This window comes from Neltuma alba, unplaced genomic scaffold (genome assembly GCF_004799145.2).
Source record: "Neltuma alba isolate B1F8T4 unplaced genomic scaffold, ASM479914v2 tig00013629_pilon, whole genome shotgun sequence".
Lineage (NCBI taxonomy): Eukaryota > Viridiplantae > Streptophyta > Magnoliopsida > Fabales > Fabaceae > Neltuma > Neltuma alba.
The window spans coordinates 9,546-31,770 of NW_021637813.1; the positions used below are offsets into that span (position 1 = coordinate 9,546).

Below are 22,225 nucleotides of genomic sequence, written 5' to 3' on the forward strand. Positions count from 1 at the left end.
GTGTAGTGTAATCGCAGGCTGGTCAAAGTGACGAGGGAGGTCCTCTCCAATGGTAAACTTTATAGCAGTGTGGGGAACACCATGGCAGATTACAGTGGGTATAACTAATAAACATCTTACAAGACCGACATTTGACTCGTTGAGTTTCTGTTTAATGTTCATGTGGTGGGAACCTGCAGTTAAAACACGTTGAGGATGAGGAAGCCAGAATTCTTATTCCGCATATAAAACTGCAAAATCCCGTACTTTTGAGCTTTGTGAAGTAAGCCCAAAGAGGTAAACTTGGCGACCAACTTGCAGATAGAGCATTTTGAAGCTGCCACCTTGTCTAGTAGACACTTTGAAGGCAAGTTCCCGGCGAGTCTCTGCATTTTTCTGTAACTAATCTCTTGCATGCGCGAGACTATCCGTTAATTGTTTCTTATAGCAATTTCTTTAAATGTGCTTCTTGCTCTTCCATTTAATGAAATTCATTATTTAGAAAAATGAACCTTCTGGTTTTCTTTTTGACCAATAACAAACCTTTGTGATAGAATAGAACCACATGAATGTACAACTATGACATCGGTTGCTCCCAAAAGAAAAAAAACTAGCAGCATCACGAAACTTAAATCTAATGAAACCACTGGATACAAGCCATCCTCAGATACATCAGAAGGGACTATATTAAAAAAGGACCCCCCTAGAAGGAACTTCAGCGAAACGTGACATCTAAATATGCTTGTTCACGTGATAGTTTCCTGCATATGGGTGAGAGTTTTCAGGCACTGCTGGAGCTGCCCCATAGCCTGGTTGGTTCATCCCATGTTGGTGAGCTCCAACCAAGGATGGGTCGTGATGGCCCACCAAATGATGTGGTTGCTTGGCGCTTAGCTTCTCAGAGGCATGCCTGCCTTTGGCTTCATGTAGCTCCATCTTTGCTTGAGCTTCCTTAGCCTTGGCTCGTTCATGTGCTATTACCTTCTCTTCCTCTGTTCTTGCCGTTGCTTTCTCTGCCTGCACCATTCAACTCATTTGATTAATTCAATTCTACGATTAAACAATCATGCTGCTGAAACATCCTTTGAAAACTATAATCGTTTTTTATTATCTTTATTAGCTTGATAATATATGCGAGACAGGTTCAATGTTTCTGGAAGATTGAACGGCATAGAAATATATGGGGAAGCCCAAAATCAGACCTTTTCGTCTATTTTGGCTTTGTAGATGTCGATGTGCTCTTTGGCAGCACTGGCCATGTTGCTCAGCTTCTCCTTTGTAGATTGCATCTCTGTATTTGTTCTTCGTTCTTTCAAACAATGAATCAATTTGACAACGATTGATTAAAGGGTTTGTGATGAAGAGCCTTGTTTCTCTATTTTTATATGCAGGTCCTGGAAATTTGAAGTCCAGAGTTTTGAGACAACGAAGACTTCGGAGCAGGGCACGTTGGGCACCACTTGTTCAGCATGCAGGGCTATTACCATTTACTTGTTGCCACGTTGAAACCAATCAAAGACGACTATTAGTTTATCAGTTACCATATAATTGAAAAAAGTGAAAATTACAAATTCAAGATGATTTCTTTTTGAGCATGTCTCCTCACTTTTGTCAGCATGTTATTGTGTAGTGCTTTTTTCTATTTATAGCAGGATGGATAGATATCCACCGAACACATATCTAGCATTTTTTGTTCTGTTCATAAGCTACTGCTGCTCAATCTCATTTCTATTCTTATATTTATCATCTTTCAACTAAGTTATTATTTTCACACAAACCGAAACATAGTTATGCCTTGCATTCTCAACTTGGATGCAAGTTTCTTTTTTTATTAATAAATTGGATGCGAGATTATGATATGCCCACATTGTTGTCACCATGATGTCAGAAGAAGAGGATGGGACATTTCTAAGTTTTATTCTGATTTTACAATATTCCTTGTCACAAAATAATACTAACATCTAAGAAACAAAAAACCGGACCGAACACTAAACAGGTTGAGATAATAGTTCAAAAGTTAGTTGGTCGGACCGGGATCAACTCAGGATCCAACCGATTATATTAAAATAATACTCCTCCAATCCTTAATATAGGACTTAGTGGTTGAATTGATTTTGATCTTAAATATAGACCTATTTCTCATATTTATCATTTTTTTCTAAATTACTCATATGGATACTTTCTCAACTATAATCAAGTAGAAAATGAGGGAGGGAGGGTATTAAGAAAGATAATTATGGTATTTTAGGAAAAACATGTCATATTTCTTATAATTAACTAACTTGTCTAACTTTTTTAATTTAATCAAATTAGTTAAATGAGTCTTATATTAAAGATCGGAGGAGTATAATTTAATTGAAAAGAACAAAATATAACAACATTGATAATTACTCATAACAAAGTATAAGGAAATATTACAATGATTTGATTGTAACAATAATAAAGTATAACAACATTGAGAATTTTGATCTTTATGGTTCATGATTAACTAAAATTAATAATTATTGATACCAAAATTATTATTAAAATTTATTTAAATCTTTAGGGACTAAGATATTAAGAGCTAAATGAGAAAAAATAGGACCAATAACAACATAATCATCCAAATTCATTACCGGTACACTCCTGTTTGACTCACTACCGGTTCAACTCCCCCTTGGTTTAAAATCTAAACCAAATCGGACCAATAGCCGGTTCATCGGTTTTCATATTGAACCGACTGGTTCGGTCCGATTTTTTGTTTTCTACTAATATCTTAAAGAAACCTCCGTTGATTGGGCCTGCTCTATATGAGTTAAACTTGCTCTTTTTATTTTGTTATATGCATGTAGATGCAAATCTAATTGAAGAGAAACCCAGAAAGGAATGAAATTGGGCTCCAAAAATTTAGAAGTTCTAATTTTTTATATTACAAATTACTATCTCTGATCTTAATTATAAGAGCCAGTTGACTAATTTGAGAAAATTAAAAAAAGAAGTTAAGTTAGTTATTTGTAATAAATAGGTGTTGTTTTTCCTAAAATATTCTTACTAATCAAGTATGTTGGCTAAAACTATAATTATTAGAAGAACTATCTTGGAAAAAATTGAGTAAATATGAGAGACAAAATGGATTGAGGTCTTATATTTAGGACCAACATAAAAGACAAATGGAGTTTTATATTAAGGATCGAAAGTAGTATTTAATAACTTATTTTTCTTCAATTACTAACTACTGAGGAAAGAAAACAGCACCGTGGAAACCAAATTATGAGTGGAGGGAACTATGTGTGCCACTATGCACCCAACTCGACAAACATGGTTCATCTTTCATGTTGGAAAAGGCAAATCTGCCTTGGATTGAATTTTGGGGTCCCATGATTTTGATTACATGGCATCAGGCAGAAGCATATGCCCTCGTGGTCCTCTTTCCCAATTGAAACGCCAGTCTCGCCACAACAAGACGATCAAATTCTCAAAAATTGACCCAGGGTCCCACTACATGAAATGGGTCCCTCACTGATAGTAAGGAACTTGATGCTTCTTCATCCAAAAACATTGTCTTAATAAATCAGTGAAGGCTTTTGAATCAAAGATAAAGAAGTTGTTCAATGACCTATATGGTTCCAAGTCGCCCCACTTATGAGCCTTTCTAGCAAGATGATCAGCACAACTTCAACGCTTCCCTGTAAAAAGATGATTAAATTCCCCAGTAATGGACAAATCCAGGCTTACTCACAAGTTTGCCTCTTTGTACTAAAAAAATATGATAGAAAAGAAGGCTGTCTTTGTTATGAAGATTGGAGTATCTTACATAGACCGAGGCATGCCATATAATCACAAAAGAGTAATTATCAGTTGAGGGAGACGTTTATTAAATGATGGGAACACAGATATTCGCCGGGGAAGAGAGGATCAGAGATAATTAAGAAGAGATGTCCATATCAGATCACTTCACCGTGGTTGATTTTTGCCACTTCCTCAAGGATTGGCACGCCTCCAAACCCAGTGGATGAGAAGAACAAGAGGCTGAAAAGGACGTGATTTAAATTCCAAACGACCAAAAAGGTTGCTTTTGTTATGTGATTCAATAAAAGATATGCCCCAGTTAACATTTCTTTCTTTAAAACTTCTTCGTCATGCTGCTATTTTCAATCTCAGTTTTCTAACTATTCAAAAATAAATTACCTCTAAGAAGTTTACAAAATTATCAATTGGGTCCTTCAACACAGTAGCTTTTCATTTTTATCTCTTTATTACTGTTTTCATTCAATTTAATTCTTTTGTCGAGTTGAGTACTGATGAATCTCCATTTAGTGCTCATGATGTATAATCATCATTGTGATGAGATTTATTTTGTTCGAATGTAAATTGAATGGTTTAAATTTAAACTCCTCATTTGTAATTTTTTAAATTATAAATTTTATTTTATTTTCTTAAAAAAGTGATAATTGGAAGATAATCTTTATTTCAAATTCTGCAACTATTAATTAAAACATGCCAGTAAAGTTAAATTAGATTAAATTTCCCGTCAAGAATTAAAAAGATGCCATTCCATGACTGACCCAGCCTAAGCCATTAAACTGATAAAGATGCCATTCAGACTCCTACAATTTTTCGGACATTAAGCTGAGGCTACTTCATCATATGTACCACGTAAGGGTATTTTGTTAAGACCAGTCAAAAAATGAATTAAACTATACATGTTTTCCTTTGTTAAAACTTGGGGAAAAAAAACCAAAAGAAATAGGAAAAGGAGATATCAGTAAAAGTAGTGAGTTGAATCCAAGTTTGGAGCACCAACATCTACTTCAAAAATACCTTCATAAACACTTTTCAAATACAAATAATACAGCTTGCTATAAAATTTTATATTGTATAATTATCCATGCCAGCCCAGCAAAAGAAGAAACTAAATTAATTGGAAAAAATAATATTCAGAAACCCATTTTGGAGGTTCACTGAAAGTAGCATGGGCAAGTTGGTCAACCAAAGCCAAAAAGCTCATGCTGGATTTTGATAAGGTTTCTAGTGTCTATCTGATTGTTGGTGTGTCTAGAGGACTCATGAAATAAGCCATGCTGGTCAAAGTCAGCAATTACAAAACTCTGCAATAAACAACCTCTGTTGAATAAGCCTTACCTCAATCAATTTTCAAAATCTATATTTGAACAAACCCAGATGTTATCGAACACATTTTTTTTCCCTTGCATATGCACCCAATATCCTGGCCAACCCCTCAGGGAATTACAAACATGACTAATCTAGATCAAACCATAGTATGACCTATATGAGCAGTGACCTTACCACCTATATTATCGTGTTCCCAAAAGACCGAACCTGTAACCTTTGATTAAGCTGGAACAACTCCTTCCAGTTGATCAAAGTGCTCGGTGGCATCTTATCCTGCACAATTAAACCATCTAGTTCCTTATTTTGACTGCTAACCTTGATGGCTATACTTTGACTTTTATGCTGATTCAAAAGACAGAATAGAGATCAAGTTGTGGCGATGCTTTTCAAAAAAGTTGGCAACGAGAGAAAAATCGAACTCACCTTATCTAAACATGCAGATTTTCAAAGCACACAGAATCAAGAATCTTATCATGAATAGTTATCCGTACACCCAAGTTATCAAAATTATTGGACAAAATCACGACAGGGCAATAACTCTATACATGATGTGAATATGAAAATAACGCATCTGCCTTCTGATATCCACATCAAGAGTGGTAGATTCTCATACGACTTTGTTACTGTGAAGATTTAGGCGCTGAACTTCTGCTCAACTGTGCTTGCCGAGGTCTGCATCATTCAGTAAACAAACGCGCTCATAAGAATTATTGAAGCATGCTATTTTATAAACAGAACTTTTGTTCAAGTATCAAATTGCCAAAGCAAGTTCTACATCATTTATTGCAAAAATAGACTATCACCCAAAAAAAAAAAAAGAACACTTCTCCTCATATATTGTACAAAATTTGAGTACTGCTTTATATTGTTTATGAATTATACAGGTCTATAAATCTTATATTACATGTTGATACTGATTAATATGGAGTCTTGAACCGCCTAAAAAGCATCTATTTAGTAATTGCTATTGACTAAGAGTTTTTTTTTTTTTTTAGTTGTTAAAAGCAAACGAAGGAAATGTATGAGATAAATGAGCTGTAAGTATAGGACTAGGAGACTGCACTAACCCCAACAGATGTTACAAAATTGCAGACTGCACATTTAACAGATCTTGCTCCATATTGGTACATCAGTAGCATTCTACAGTTTCCACAATTGACATGTGCCACCTGATTTGCTGTCACAAATGCACAGTAGCGATTCAGATCATAAGTTCATAACAATATGATAGCCCACTAGAAAGACATGTCCGGATCCAAGTGTCCTTTATACAGAGGTACAACCTTAAATAGTTGAATACCTTCCAGAGCCAGATTGACAGTGTGACAGCAGGAGCATTTCACGCTTGTCGCCCCACGTATGTACATGAGTAAAGTGTGGCAGACTCCACAAACCAACTGGGCCATTTCTGTGCCTGACCATGTAAAAATGCTTTGTAGATGGTGATGATGATGATAACAATAAGTCTTATCCACTAGGTAGGCCGGTTATATGAATTGCCTTATACTATTGTGTTTTATCAATAACCAACTCTTTATGTATATCATTCATCAAAAGAGCTTATTTTGTGACACAGGCAGAAAATTAAGCTCATATAACATATTGATTAGAAAACATATAGACCAAGAGAGGAACAGAAGCATACCAGGAGGTGGCACTGCAGTGACTGCATTGCAAACAGCACAGCACACAGATGTTGCTCCAACTGGATAGAGCAGAAGGTTTCTACACCCACAACACACAAGCTGACTCTGTTGTGTACCTCCTTACAAACCCAGATTTTCACAAATCATTTGTAAGTTTCATTGTCAAATGGATGATCTATGACCAGAAATACTATCTTTTTTCCCTTTTAAAATTGATACTATAGCAAGTAAATTGTAGCTTCCACACCAAGTGAGAAACTGGACTATGAAGACATATTATCGGATAGGTCAAATCCACGTATTCGATACAAAACAGAGTCACTAAGGAATTTTATCAAACACATCTTCATGTTTAATTCACCAATTTTCCGTTCCCTGGGGGAAAGCAGAATTGCCTTTTTTTTTAACTCCTTTCAATCTTATATTCGTCCTGTCTAATTACTTGCTCTCTTTCCTACATTGGCTACTAATAACAAAAGAGAACATAGCAATTTCCAAAATGAAATAAGCTATAAAAGTTCAAATCCTCCTTCAATCTATCCATCATCACCACAAAGTTCCTGGGTGCTAAGATTTCTAGGCTACTTTCTTAGCAAGCGACCAGAGAGGAACGACATGAATGAGTAAAGCAAGCACAGAAAAAGAAAGATACCATTAGCTGGAGGCGTATATGGAGCTGGGGGTGTAGGGTAAGGGGCAAGTGGAACTGGCATTATAATCTCTCAAGAATAATATTTCTTTCTCTTCCAATATCTACGCAGAGAACAAAACTCTCTCTCCCATTTCACAATTCCTGGAAAAAGAGGAGAGAATGTAAAGATTCAAAAAATAAGGGAGGAAAGTAATACAAATGTCGATGGAGTTAAAAGGCATGAAAAGACAATACAATTTGCCATTGATGCCAATTGCCAATGAGAGCACAGCCTGTGTAACTGAATAGTAGAGTCAGATTACACAAAGTTCTCCTCAGAAAGCCATGCAAGAAGCCCAGAATCAGAAAAGCATGAGCACCCTTCTCCACAGGAAATGAAATTTAGTTGAATAATGGGGGTAGTGCGGCAAACACGTGCCCTTAGCTACTCTGCTTCTACGGAAGAAGTTTGAGGAGAGAGAAAGAGAGAGGGAGGAGAAGGAGGAAATGAAAGAAAGGATATAAGTGAGCATTTGAGAGAAATAGAGCTAGAAAAGTTGTATTGTAAAAAGACCACCTATTTTTTTCACCTTCATTCTTTAAGTTTTAGAAACTTTCATTGCTTGCTTTCCCACTATATATCTGGTTAACTACCGTTTCTGTTGGTGGCATATCAAGATCAGCCCCGCCAAGCAATCCTGGGTCCTACCCCTCTCTCCCCCTCTACCTCTCTCTCTCTCCCTCCCCCCTCACCATTGGTGAACAATACAGTGCACGCACGTGAGTGATGCAAACTAGCTACGCTTCCTTTTCTGTCATGGAGTTTGATGGTATAGAATGAGCCACGTTGCTTCTACAGGGCAATCAGGGCCGTCTGCAAAACTCTTCTCACCACTCTGTGTGCTGTGGATGTTGAAGCCACAACCAAGCCTGAGTGAGCATTTAAGCTTTGTGGTCCAATGTTTTCTCTGTCTTTGCGCTTTTAGAGAGCATCACATTATTGTTAACTATTTATTAAAATTCCTCCCAGAACATGATTCCCTTGCAAAAACAGGTTGCAATATCAAGTTTTTTCCAGTTGTAGTTAAGAGTCACTTCTTCTCCTTGATCAGCAAGGAATTTGTAATTAGTAGGTGAGAGGATTATTTCTCATGGATTAAAACAGCAACGTGATAATTGCACAAAAGAAGATGAGATGATTGCTGTAGTTGGTGAGTCAGAGCCACGTTAGGCTTCTGAGTATGTCCGTGAAAAGTTTTGCTCTTTTCCCTTCCTGGGTATATGTAACTCTGCAATGACAACACACAAACCTGTTACCAAATGTACCAAGACAAAATTTACTTGTACAATCATTGCAGAAAGAAACTGTATCTGGATGTATAATTGTTAAGGGAAAATAATGAGAGGGGGGGGGATTTGAGGCGTAGAATAGAGAAGAATATAAAAATGAAGAAGACAAAGAAAGTGAAAGAATGGAAAGTTAAGATTTGAGAAGATCCAAGGAGAGGAAACCACTAAGAAAAGTCCTTATGAGGTATGGGCAGAACAGAACCAGCAATTTTTGTAATGGGAGAAACATTATGATGATACAAAGAACTAAAAACAAGGCCCATAGATAAGCTTAATGCATGCAAGATCAGAGGGACCACCAAAGCTGTGTACTTTTATAGGATTTTCTCCGCGTTCTAGCCTCCGGACCCCGTTGGAGGGGGAAAAGAAGGCCAAAAGGAAAATCAAGAAAGAAAAGAAAAGAAAAATAAAGAAAGCATATTTAAAAGAGGAACAAGTTAGGTTATATTCATTAGGTCAAGCTCCAAACACATTTATTATTGTGATATTACTAATTGTTAAAATGCTTCTGTGTACTTGTAAAGTTACCTGCAAATACTCATAAATTTTTGTATACCGATTTTTATAATGTAAATTAGAATTTGTAAATTTTGATATAGACATCTGTTATTTTGTTATTGTTAAATACGTATGTGAACTTAATTTAATGGACATGAGCAACTTAACCCAAAATTTGTCCTTAAAACAAAGGTAGAATATGGTATTGAAATTCATCCTTATTAGATTGTAAGCAGGAGGTTGCAGGTTAAATCATGCACATAATTTCATATTACTTTATGCCTCATTTATTTCAAAAAAAAAAAAAACTATCTTTGTTAGGTAATATCTCCGGTCCTTAATATAAAACTTCGTTTAATTTTTATTTTAGTTCTAAATATAATACTCCAATCCATTTTGTCTCTCATATTTATCAATTTTTTTCAAGATGGTTATTCTAATAATAGTAGTTCTAGCCAATAAACTTGATTAGTGAGAATATTTTAGTAACGATAACACGTATTTATTATAAATAATGAATTTAACTTATTTTCTTAATCTATTCAAATTGGTCAACTAAATCTTATATTTAAGATCGGAAGTAGTATTATAAAAGAGGGGGGGTAGAGAAGGATTGGGGGGCAACCTTGGCAGGATCCGGAGTAAATATCAGCATTACAAGCCAAAGTTGATAATGAAACTGCCCCTCTTGTTGACAAATTGGAACGATAAGCTTACCTTAGTAAGTAATCCCCACAGACTGAATTATTAATCAAATGAACGAATTGTTCATTTGGAGATTTTGCCTCGATCTCATCCATATTGAAATATTGAGTGAATAATCTTATCCTTAAATCAAATCAATCCATCTATGCGGCTATGCCTCAAACTGGCAAAAGACAGTTAGTGAGTGGATTTATAGCATAGTATAGCTTACGCCAATCCTCATTTATCTGCTGTCAAAAAGACAGACAACTAATTAATGAATCAACAGAGTTTTGCTGCGGCATAATTAGTACCACTCAGATTTAATTGATTATTAATAATATTCGATAGCATAAATAAAAAAAATCAGCAAATATTTATAAAAGCGACAAAAAAAATTATATCCAAGTGAAAGATAATGACAAGAGGTTAAGGATAATATGCCAAAGTTCATATTCCTAAAATTTAATACAAATTTATAAATTTTGTTGCTTAAAAACATTGAAATGAAAAGTCATTATCATTCGTGCAATTATTGAGAGAGGCAAAAAACTTTACACGCGCAAAGCCTCGAAAAGAGAAACTCTTGACCAAAAAAAAAATCATTATCATTCCTAAATATGCCAAAATCATCAATGGTACAAGTAATTAAGTTAAATGAAAAGAACTCTAATCCTAAGTAAGATTTAAAATTAGAGTCTTGTAAATAAAAAAAAATATAAGGTATTTAAATACCTTAAAAGTATTCATAAAAAAATACCTAACACCAGTATTTTTTTTTTTTAACTGGAAGTTTATTTTCAAAAATACCTTGGACGTCATTCGTCATTAAGTTTAACTGTTAAATTACACAGTTTGATTGGTGTTTTTAACAGTCAAACTTAACAACAAAAAATAATTCATGTCAGAAATGTTATTAAATAAAACTTTCAAGACATGTAAGAACAAAAAAAAATCTCAAATACTGAATGCTCATTCGTGTATATGTTTAAAATATTTAAGCACAATATCCCTAAAAGAATAATAGTGTGAGAGCTTCTCCGAACTTTTTTGTTTTTTTTTTATACAAAGCTTCTCCGATTTTAGGAGTTAAGTTCACATCCTAGATGGATCTTGGGCCAAAAAAAAATGGTTGCAGTCGCCAGGGGAGTGAATCAACTTTCCGAGACCAGAACAAATAAGTGCATAAATATTGAAATCATCAAATTATCAGGAGAAAATTCCCTGGAACATTGACATTCGATCAACGGTTCTAATTTATTCAAGTTATGTGATTGATTTGCGTCGCCTGAAAACTATTCTATTTCCAATCTTCCAAATCTCGCTTTGGAAGATAGTGTGGCAAAAGGCCGCAGGGGAGGTGTCTTCTTCTGGCTCTCCAAATATGCGCCAACCCAGCAATAACGGAGAAGGACAAACGAGGGCCTTTACAATGTACAATCCTATATGCATTATTAAGAGTGACAGACGATCCACAGCTTAAATTCATATCTACAACTTACTATCTAACAATTGTCAGAGAAAAGTAGTTCCCCTTACCCTATTCAACATCAACTAGCAGCATAAGCTGTACTAAGCTGTGACGACCATCTAAGCCGTGATCCACGCATGTGCTGAAACTTGAAGGCCTGGAATTTTGTACAGATTTGGAATCCTAGAAAGGGGGATGACAACATCATGAACACTATTCTTCATCGTTCTCATCATTCAGACTTCCATACACCACAGAAAAGTAGTGGCTCACTGTTCTCAATGTGAGCCCAGGAAATCTGTATGGTGTGCCTGGCCGTGGGTCAATCTTGACAAACGGCCATTTCATGATTTTTGCCGCTTCACACTCTTCCCATCCATCTCCAATCACACAAAAACGTACATTGGGAAGGTCAAAACGCTCCTTTATCCATCGGAAGCACTGAACTTTCCCCACGTCCCATGAGCTATAAACTGCAATGCAATGGTATGTCATTACGAATTGTAATCATATTAGGAATGAGGAGTCTATTCTGCAACATGGAAATTAAACAAAAGAAAATCGGACTCACTATTTTCATGAGTTATCAGGTTGTCAATACGGAAGAGCATGCATTTTACAAGGGTGGGTATCAACGATCCAGATGTCACTAAAACATTAAGATGCCGGTGTGTCATATTGGTTGAGTTAGCACTGGTCTCAGGAAGCGCAACAGAGGAATCTGCATCCTTATTTTCACCCAAACATTCCTTCAGAAATGCCCGTGCTACAGTATTTCAAAGATGAGGGATATAAATAAAACAAGTCATAGGACACCATTAAAATCACTAAATTGTCAGAGAGTCAAAACTACCTGAGGAAAGCCAACTATCAGTATATGCATCAGTTGTCTCATACAATTGATCCCAGAGTTTAAGCGTCTCCTGGTCTAAGAGATTCTTTAAACCCTGAAGCAAGAATAAGAAGGTTAAGTTTCACGCCAGATCATGCTAGTGATGAATGAGTTTGCAAAAAAAGTAAAGCACCACTTGTTTGGGTTACAACCTTATTCTCAGTTCTAACATATTCATGCTCCATCAAGTGCATCAACTTTCAGTCATTAAAATCACTATCTGCATTTGATGCACTTATGCTTCTAAGGGGATTTTGAAAAGGTAGTCTAACCCTATATTACAAGAATTAATTTGTCAAAAAGTTTTTTATCATCTATTATAACTATCAGTTTGTTGATATGGGAATCTAGAAGTTAAATTCCCAATCATTTTGCAGTAGCTACTTACAAATTTAATGAAGCGCTTTCTCTTATCTTTGTGATGGATCCTCGGTCAATTCATCACAGATGTAACACTCATTTACAACTAAACTTGTTACGAAAAAGTGAATAATTTAATATTTAATTAGGAAAGGATATACATTTCATTATAATGCGCAGAGGTAAAAAAAAGTGAACTCATACAAAGATGCGTATAGCATAAGCTATATTTTATTTTTACCAATATGTACTTTTGCGCTATAACTCGATGCCTGTATGCAAGCTTTCTTTTGTTGTCATCATCATGGGGAGCACCCAAGCCATCTTGGTTGAAGTCATAATCAGAGAGGTCCCTTCCATCATCATATTGGTTCAAAATATCAAGAAATGGCTTATTGTAATTTTCAATCTGCATAAAAAATCCACATCAAATTACGAATATTCCAGAAATCAAACAATTGATCTCCACATGATAGCCAAACTTTACTTGCTCATAGAAGAAATAATCATCACATAATTGCAGGATGAGCTTTTCCCACATCCTCCCAATTTCCACACCCTTCTGGACATCCTTCAATCCATTAAAAGCCTCTGCATAGGACTCCTTCAGCAAAGAGTTCAGCAGTATAAGGGTCTCGTCCATGTCCCATATGTACACATCCAAATTTTGATTGATCTTATTTTTGCCAAGCACTTTCAACTCCTCGTCAGGTCTGCTGGACTTCTCAGCCATTCCGATCCAGTTTGAGCTCTAGAATGTAGAAGCTTATCAATAGCTACCTTGGCAGAAAAAGATAATGTATCAAAAAAAAAAAAAATCCTCAAACCTTTACAATGCATATTCAAATGACCTTCAAATGTAAAAGGACATATCAGTCATAAGAAGGGGTTTCACATCATTACATGCTGTTAGCACTCTCACCATATGAGTTTTAGCTTACAGATTGTGCATTGAAACTCTACGAAGCAAAAATTAACTCTTCCCAGACGAAATTGCCAAACATGCTCATCCATTGACGTGCATAATGATTATTCAATAAGCTGTCCAATTGATCGGGTCTTTATATACATAGCGGGGCGTTATCAACTAAATCACAAATAGAATTTGACTTGTACAATCAAAACCTGATTTCAAACGCAATAATTCCGTAAATCACTAAAACAAAATGTTTCTGGATGCATAAAATCGACTAACAAATCAATAAATGAACAGACAAAGCGACGACAAACAAAACTGCGGTACCTAGGATTGAAAAGCGAGGACTAAGGAGCTGCGCAACAGACGGGTTGATGATTTCAGGTCAAACAAGCGTTGAGATTTGTGCGGGAGGAGTAAGACTGGAAGTGAAATGAGAAGCAGTGAGAAATCTGGGGTTTCATTCCCAAACCAGATGGCCTTCCGCGAAGACTTGAAAGTTGTTTTCCCGTTGAGGCCCAACGAACAACTGGGCCTGAAATGGTAAAGTTGTACCATTGAGTATTCATAAATATTTGTAAAACTACCAACCAACGGGGCTTTGGTCTAACAGAAGAGACTAGTTCCTCACAACGTGGTCTCTGTTAGGGGAGGTATTCACATTTAGTATCTGACAATGTCTCGAATAGGATTGTCTCCAATAGGAGGATACTTATGCTTTAGCAAAAAAAAAAATATTGTAAAACTACCAGATTGAGTCTGATGAAAAGAGTTGATCTTTTGTAATATGATAAACTAATGTTTGAATTTTTACTGTAAGAGATGCCCATATTTAATACCTGATAGTGTCTCAAACAGGATTACCCGCTGAAAAGCGCACTTGTTAGGAGAACATTAACCTTGATGCTCCTAGCCTAATAGAAATTATTTTTAAGTCCAAAATAACTTAAATATACTCTGAGTTGTGCCAAAACAAAATTTGTAAATAATACTACCTCTGATCCAATTAACATTCACTTAACTAATTTGAGCATATTAAGAAAAATAATTAGATTCGTTATGTTTTGAAAGTACATGTTGGTTTTTTTCCCCCTAAAATACTTTCTTAAATTATTTGCATTGAAATTGCTCACTGATGCAAATTTTATTAACATGTGCCATCAATAGAGGTACTTCAAAAAAATGATAAGTATGAGATCAAATGAATTAAGGTATTGTATTTAGAGCTAAACTCAAATTTCCAACAAGCTTTTATATTAGGACTGGAGGTGGTGTATATTATTTTTAGTCTGTCTTAAATTTTGTAGGCGTGGAATCTAATTAATATATAGTTATAAATATGATTAGTTTTTTTTCATGTTACTGTTTATCTTACATATTGCTTTCAAAATGGCTTGAAAAGGATCATTTGAGATAACACTGTGGAATTATATATATTAGCTAGATTTAAATAAAAAAATTATAAAAAATATATACAAATTTATATTTGGAATTATGAAAGACAATTTAAAATTATTCAATAAAAGCTTCATACATTTTGTTCATTATATCATTATGTTAAATGCTCCAATCATATATAACCATGTGTCTTTTTTGTGTTTTATGTGGATTTATAAGTAAAATGCTAATATTTCAAAAATAAGACACATGACCATATGTGATTAGAGAATTTAACATAATAAATATAAATAATTTGATGTAAGTATTGTCTGTTCGTAAATAGTTTTATTTTAAGAATCATAAAGACATAATAGATCTTAACTATTTTTTGCGTTGAAATAGCTCTTAATTATCAGTTATATATGTTTTTAGTGTATGATTAAACTTTTAATCCTTAGTTGTTTTTGTTGGCGGCAGCAAACAGAAACTAGCAAAATTCGGTCCGAGTCGTGTCACAAGGTCACTGTCCTTGAGAGATATTCCGTAACCCCTCGACATAACAGGAAGCGGCACTCTCCAGGATCAAACGAACCCTTCTCGCGGAGGAAGGTGGCAAAACAGTGAAAGCAGTTGCAACAGAAGGAACACAAAAATAGAGAAGAGGAGGAAGACCACAGTGGATTATTTCACGTTCTCTCAACGAGCCCTTATATAGACATGAACAGCCACACCACCAGAGAACACTTCCCTCTATTTCGCTGTAGGTTCCGTTGAAGATAGAACGATCCAAACATGTCTGGTCAGCCACAAAACAACACGACAACGTTTTTAATTTTAACAGGTTCAAAAATAGGACTTTTCCGGTAAGCATTTTTTATTTAAGAAAATTTAGTAAAATATTTAAAATTGATTTTCGTAAAATGAGTGTGTTACCACATCTAATTCACACACAGGGGGGAAATCACCAGTTTTTAACTACGTTTTCCTCCTGGTGGCCCGTTGTTGTGTGCACAATGCCTACTTTTCTCTTGGCCCATTTACCTCCCTAAAGAAGCTTGATCTCATATACACACTTGTCTTCCTCTTATCTTTTCCCCGTGAGACTTTATTTGACACACATTTTGTAATGTTTTCACAACAGTTTTGAATTTTTTTTCACATTAGATAAATGTTCAATTAACATCATTCAATTCAAGGCAAAAAGAAAAAACCCAAAAAAATGTAAGAAAAATTTGTTTATTTAATCTATTTTAGCAACAATAAGAGTAATTTAGCAAGAATTTTATTATGATTTAATTTCAAATCTCTTAAATCTTATTTACTCCCTCCGACATACAATAGAGGGCAATTTCTGAAAGCTTTGCTTCATCCAAAATATAAGAAAGTGTGTAGTTTTCATGTTTTTTTAATTAAATCATTCATATATTATTTTAATGCAAGAAATGAGGAGTATTTTAAAGGAGTATAACTGAAAAGATATAAAATTATTGAGAAAATTGAAGTTTTGACGAACAATTTCTCTAAAACACGAAGTAATTATCACTGCTCTGTATTATAGATTCATTGGAGGAGGTAGCATTTTCCATTGCTGAAGTAAAATAATGAGCAATGACTTTAGAATTATGAAAAATTCCAACAATATTTTTGTCATTAAAAAATTACTGTCCTGTATCGATTATATTATTTTAAATCTTATATGCATTATCAACTTTCTAACACTATGTTCTTACAAGCCTTCCAAATGACAGGCAAGAAAGTCAATTTTATAGAAAAGGATACTGTCAATTAAATATGTAATGCTTGGACAAAAACAACGTCATATAGATTTGAAGTGAGATTTTGATGATGAATTAGACTAGAAAATCATTTTATAGAAAACATTTGATGCAATTTGCTTCAAATTTTGTATAGAAAAATGTATCATTTTTAAATATTAAATATGTCAAATCAGAAGAAGGGGGTGTTTGGGTAGAAAGCAAACCATGATTCTAAAAATACTTTTACGATATGTGGAAGAGTTTGTCTCGTTTTAAAAAAAATACTTTTTAAAAATACTTTACACTCCCAAAATCCAATATCAACAACGCAATGCTATAAAAATAATTAGAGAAAATAAACAACACAGTACTTTGTAAGTTATGTCATCAAATTGGAAATTAAAATTTTTTTTTGGCTATGAATTTTGTAACATGAATTTGATAACGACGTCCCATGTGAATGCAAGCACTGTAGCATTTTGACTCTTCTTTTATTTTTTTTGGGTAAATTTTGACCCTTTATTTTTAATAAAAAGTCAGAGCTTTTGTTAAGAAGGATAGAGATGAAAGAACTCTCATACTTTGATCTTTCTTTCATTGGACCTTTTGATTCCTTGTTATATTTTTTTTATCAACAAGTTGTAGATAACGTACTATATTCAAATTTAATAAAACCAGTTGGCCAAAAAAAAAAAAAAAATATTTAAGATTGAAACATTTTATTTTGTAAAGAAGATCGAATAAATCATCATCATCAAATAAATTTACTAGCTTGACAATTCATACCATCTAACAAAATATTCCTTTGTTTGAGATAATTTAAAACATTAAAATTTTTTTTTCTATTTATAGGTATCCTCCTATTAGAAGTAATCATATTCAAAACAATGTCAGATATGCAATGTGAGCACTTTACAAAGGATTTTTTTTTTTTTATCTGGATTCTTTACACGGGAATCTAGATCATAAGAACACTAAGGAAAAAGATGCGCCGGTTTAAGCCCATCGTTTTGTTTTCTGGAGCAAACTAAGCCCATGGTTTTCATAGACCAGTTTTTCATTTTAAGCGTTTTATGAATTATTATATTATTTTATTAATAAAATTAACTTTGTTGGCCGAAAAAATTACTATATTATTTATTTCTACTCAACCACTATTACTGTACTTAATATAACTATTTGGGAGAACCTAACTGATGTTATGCGTCATCATTCTTACATCTCCATTAATATTGAGTGCGTGTGTGGGTGTGTCTGGTTTTTAATTAATAAAAAATCGGTGTGGTTAAAATCCAGTTACTGTAACGAAATTTATGTTTAAGCACCTCACTTTAAAGAAGCTAAAAGTAATTTGAAAAGCAACTCAAACTAGTTGTTTCTATTGAAAAGTAAATGGAGGTTGAGAGAAACCAAACCCAATATACTTTTTTAATTGAGAAAAACAGCTTTTATAATTCAGCCATGGCTATATCCGAATGAGATAAGAAGGAATACACAAAATTATGATGTACTGGACTTAATAAGAAGAAAAACATAAGTTCAAATTTTAAAAAATATATTTGTTAGGAGAATTTTAATTTTAAAATTTCCGGTCAGACAAATATTAGACTCAAGCCGTAAGTGACTTGAGAATTTTTAAGATATAACCAGAAAAAAATTATGCCGTACTGGATAAGATTGCTTCATCCCGCTGTCATTGATTTGTTTGACTCCTAATCTAAATCCACTCTGTTGAAATAATTTTTTGCAGATGGGTCATTAAAAAACTCCTAGTACCGAATTATTTATAATGGGAATCTTCTTAAACTCTGTCATTATTTTATTGTCAAGGATATTTAAGTCAGTATGGCTTGTTTACCGAAGGACACTTACAATTTATTTCTTACTCTTCCCTAGTGATCTCATGCTTATCCATTCATCTTTCTTTGTTACCGTTTTACGCAACGGGCATTCCCATGAACCAATGAAACCAAACTCCGCTCGAGTTCAATGACGCAAGCAAGAATTTTGTTTTTTGTTTTTTTTTTTTGGTACAACGCAAGCAAGAATTTAACGAAACAATCAAATATCTGTACTCTTTTCTCCCTTTAATAATAAGCTCTTATACTGTTTATTTTTGAAAAGGTTGATATCATTTTTACTCTCTAAATTTGTTTTTATTTTAGTTTTGGTTCTTTAAATTTTAAAATATAAATTATAGTTCCTTTAAGGTTAAAATAATTCACGGTTTTATTGAATTATAAAAACTAATATTTTAAATAAAAAAACTTGAAAAACCAAAACTAAAATAATAACAAACTTGAGAGATAAAAAAATGTATTTACCCCTCTTGAAAATAATAAACAAGCATAATACTAAAGTATTGACTCTAAAATTCAAAGATTTCATTAAATTTAGAATATATAGTAAGCCAACAAAAGTTGGTTTAGTTCATAAAAGAGTTAGTTCATCACCTACAAAGATCGCAGTAAATATCTCTGTAAATATTCTCTGAACCAAAAAGCCAGAGGCATTCCTTTCAAAGACATGTTCTGATCCTGGTCACTCATGAGATAATATAATTATGTAACATGAAGCAAGCACAAAGTTTAATTATAAGTTTAATCATTTGAAATGACTTTGATTTTAGATTTACGCTTTGTTATCCTCTTACCAAATATTTCCCTTAAAAAAAAAATCTGACGTCACCCAATTTCACAAGTCCAGTAGAAGAGGTACACTAGAAATCACTGTAAAGTATATGAAATCACGAATCACAACATAAAGACAAGATTTTATACAAAGCACAAGCAGGATGATGTTCCTGTTATTACTATCACATTATTTTGTTTTCGTCCATTTCATTTACAACTGACAGGCACACCATAGATTTACGGTGTTATGATGAAAACACTCGCAGCACGATTAAGCAAAAGTCCACAACTATTGAACAGTTCCCCTCAGAGAGGCTTACCAAATCACATAAGAGGGTTAAATGTAACGTGAGAGAACTTAACGGCATAGTTTCATTTAAAGTCGTCTCTGCTGGGGACAAAATATTGAGCAAAACCAGAACCAAAACCCCCTCTTCTTCTTCTTTGGTATCAGAAATTTCGCATCCCTCTTGGCTACAAAATCGGCCATGTACCGCACAACTTCCTGGAGAACAAAAGAGAGTGGAGTTTAGGTCAGTTCTGTTGAGAACAGAATGACGTTCCAATGTTACCCAGGGATATTATATTTTACCTCTCATTAGTTAGTATTGTAAATACTTCTTGAACTTCAAAATAATTAATCCACTCCCTACCCCTCCCCAAAAGCATTGTTTAGTGCCAAGTATTTGTGAGATAAAAGGTAGTTTCTCTGCAAGTTTGTACATACCTGAGCACCCAACTTGACCACTTCTCTGGGCGGTACCTCCAGAGGAGTCTGATCAGCACGAAATACTCGCAATTTGGACAAGAACCTGAAAGACTCTGGTAACGCTTTTATTTGATCATCACTTATATCCAATTCCTCAAGCATTTCAAGATTCCCAATTGATTTTGGCAAGGCTCTTAGGTCTGCAAAGTTATTCGACACATTTAATTTCTTCAGACTCACAGCAAAACATAGGTTCTCCTGTAAAAATTCCAGTTCATTAAAGCTAGCATCAAGTTCCTTCAATCTGCACAGGTTCCCCATTGTAGTAGGCAACCTTTTAATTCTGTTATAGTGCAGAGTTAAAATCTCTAACAACTCAAGATTCCCAATTGCCTCAGGAAGGGCTCTGAGCTGATTAAAATCTACTCTCAACTCTGAGAGTGATGAGCAATTTCCAATTGTGTAAGGTAGCTCCTCAAGTTCGTTTGTCTCAACATTTAATCTCCTCAAGCTTCTTAAATTCCCAATCAAATCAGGTAACTTTGTGAATTCATTTGAACTCAAGTCCAGATCAATGAGATTCTCCAACTTTTCAAAAGAAGCTGGCAGTGATCTCAATCTATTCCCGCGGAGGTCAAGATCAGTGAGGTTGATCAATTCCCCAAACGAGTGCGGAAGGTTTATAAGCTGGTTGGCATGAAGATCAAGCTTTGTTAAGGCCTTGAGATCCCCAAAGGTGGAAGGAAGAGCCATGATTCTGTTCTCAGATAAGTCCATCTCACAGACATAAGAGAGTTTCCCAATTGAAACAGGCAACCATTCCATCTGGTCCACAAGTCTCCCTCTGAGCTCAAGGATTGCTGCTCCACTATTAGCACAGTTTTCAATAACCGTGGCCACTTTCATGAGACTTAATTTATCGGAGTTTCCATCATCTGCAAAATACTCTCAAGTCAAAGGATGAGAATTTAGCTGAGTGAATGGATTGATAAGATAAGGATTGCAAGTTACAGAAGCCACCACACACTACTGTAGGAAGATAAAATCGCTCCATAAAATTGATTAATACAAAATTACCATAAGTACCAGATTCCGTTGCCATTTTTGGCTTTCATGTTTGATCATGTCAAATCCTAAAGACTAGAGGCCAAATAAGGGATAATACAAGTGGGATAATACGAGTGGTTAACAACAGTAATTGAAGTCTCCAGAGGCTATGAGTTCTTTTAATGAATCTCTATACTCAGGCCGAAAAAAGGAGGGGGGGGGGGGGGAAACCCAACACATATAACAGAGCATCTAAAAAAACTGTGCGAACATAATCAGACCAAATTATGACGGATTTGGCCGTTCGGTGTTTACTTTTCCAATTTGAAAACATAATCCGGATATAAAATATGTACAGGAAAAGCAAAAGAAGCATTATCCCTGTTAACTATGTTATTGGATTACTTTTTTGGGGGGTGGGGGGGGGGGGGAATCACAAGAGTGAGAGGAATTGGAGCTAACCAGCAGAGAAAGATATCTTCGAGGAGGATCTTCTTTCAACCTCGAGATTGATTTTCTCCATTTTTTCTCCGTCTTCCTTTCCCTTCGGCAGACTCTCATCACCGATACCAACATCTGTCTCGATTTTCCCCGCTGGTTCGGCCAATTTGGGCGGTTCCGGTTCCGTAGCGTCCCCAGAAACGAATTGAGCAGCCCTCTGAATAAGATCAGCAAGGGTCTGAAACATCTTCTCTTGTTGAAGAAGGTGAAGAGGTTCTTTCCTCTGTTCATGGCTCTGGAACAAGACCACGGTCTTCTTCAATTCTTGTAACAGAGAGAACAGCTGCTCGGGAACACCATGGGGTACTTGCTGCATTGAGATTTCCTGGAGCTTCATATTCTCCTCGCTATCGATAGTTTCGATGGCAGAAGTGGCAGCTTCGACTTCTTCAATCGAAGGTCGGAGCGGAAGCGATCGGTAATTCTCGTAATCTCGTCAACGGTGGCGAGAAAGGCCGGTGATGGCGGGTCCTTCGTTGGCACCATGGCCATAGAGTAAGGTTGTTTTCTCCGCTCCGCCTCGACCAAGGTGGAGGATGAAGCAAAGAGATGAGGGAAGGAGCTGGTTTTACGAAGTGTTCTGGTTTCTGAGTCTGACCTCCCTGGACAAAGGAAGCGGATTGGAATAATCATCGGCAGTGCTACCTTGGATCAAATAT

At 35.0% G+C, this 22,225-nt stretch overlaps 4 protein-coding genes across 10 annotated transcripts; all 4 read right to left on the reverse strand.

Annotated features, from left to right (window-relative positions):
• Positions 1 to 711: 711 nt before the first annotated feature.
• On the reverse strand, positions 712 to 1,279 carry LOC114738572 (late embryogenesis abundant protein 6-like). Its single transcript, XM_028926633.1, has 2 exons — positions 1,182 to 1,279; positions 712 to 996 (listed from the first exon to the last, which is right to left on the reverse strand). Exons 1-2 carry the CDS (start codon positions 1,266 to 1,268, stop codon positions 712 to 714), a joined length of 372 nt encoding a protein of 123 aa, XP_028782466.1. The 5' UTR covers positions 1,269 to 1,279.
• Positions 1,280 to 4,765: 3,486 nt separating this feature from the next.
• LOC114738580 (protein LOL1-like) lies at positions 4,766 to 7,903 on the reverse strand. 3 transcript variants are annotated; one of them, XR_003739543.1, is made up of 7 exons: positions 7,624 to 7,903; positions 7,390 to 7,530; positions 6,737 to 6,856; positions 6,392 to 6,505; positions 6,159 to 6,268; positions 5,515 to 5,763; positions 4,766 to 5,364 (listed from the first exon to the last, which is right to left on the reverse strand). XR_003739543.1 is itself a non-coding variant. In XM_028926643.1 (6 exons), the coding sequence occupies exons 2-6, from the start codon at positions 7,448 to 7,450 to the stop codon at positions 5,725 to 5,727; spliced, it is 444 nt and encodes a 147-aa protein (XP_028782476.1). In that variant the 5' UTR covers positions 7,451 to 7,530; positions 7,624 to 7,903; the 3' UTR covers positions 4,766 to 5,724. The 3 variants fall into 3 exon arrangements, 1 of the variants encoding a protein (XP_028782476.1); XR_003739544.1 differs by having other exon boundaries at positions 4,766 to 5,763; positions 6,375 to 6,505; XM_028926643.1 differs by having other exon boundaries at positions 4,766 to 5,763.
• Positions 7,904 to 11,078: 3,175 nt separating this feature from the next.
• LOC114738578 (eyes absent homolog) lies at positions 11,079 to 14,000 on the reverse strand. 5 transcript variants are annotated; one of them, XM_028926641.1, is made up of 6 exons: positions 13,867 to 14,000; positions 13,111 to 13,399; positions 12,865 to 13,032; positions 12,225 to 12,318; positions 11,943 to 12,092; positions 11,079 to 11,844 (listed from the first exon to the last, which is right to left on the reverse strand). In XM_028926641.1, the coding sequence occupies exons 2-6, from the start codon at positions 13,354 to 13,356 to the stop codon at positions 11,585 to 11,587; spliced, it is 918 nt and encodes a 305-aa protein (XP_028782474.1). In that variant the 5' UTR covers positions 13,357 to 13,399; positions 13,867 to 14,000; the 3' UTR covers positions 11,079 to 11,584. The 5 variants fall into 5 exon arrangements, with proteins under 5 accessions (XP_028782474.1, XP_028782472.1, XP_028782469.1 ...); XM_028926639.1 differs by having other exon boundaries at positions 11,943 to 12,137; positions 13,111 to 13,372; positions 13,867 to 13,997; XM_028926636.1 differs by having other exon boundaries at positions 11,943 to 12,137; positions 13,867 to 13,997.
• Positions 14,001 to 19,413: 5,413 nt separating this feature from the next.
• On the reverse strand, positions 19,414 to 22,217 carry LOC114738573 (plant intracellular Ras-group-related LRR protein 5-like). The gene is given in 4 exon segments (XM_028926634.1): positions 19,414 to 19,814; positions 20,037 to 20,953; positions 21,528 to 21,989; positions 21,992 to 22,217. Coding segments are annotated over 4 exon segments (1,716 nt in total). The 5' UTR covers positions 22,200 to 22,217; the 3' UTR covers positions 19,414 to 19,685.
• Positions 22,218 to 22,225: the final 8 nt, after the last annotated feature.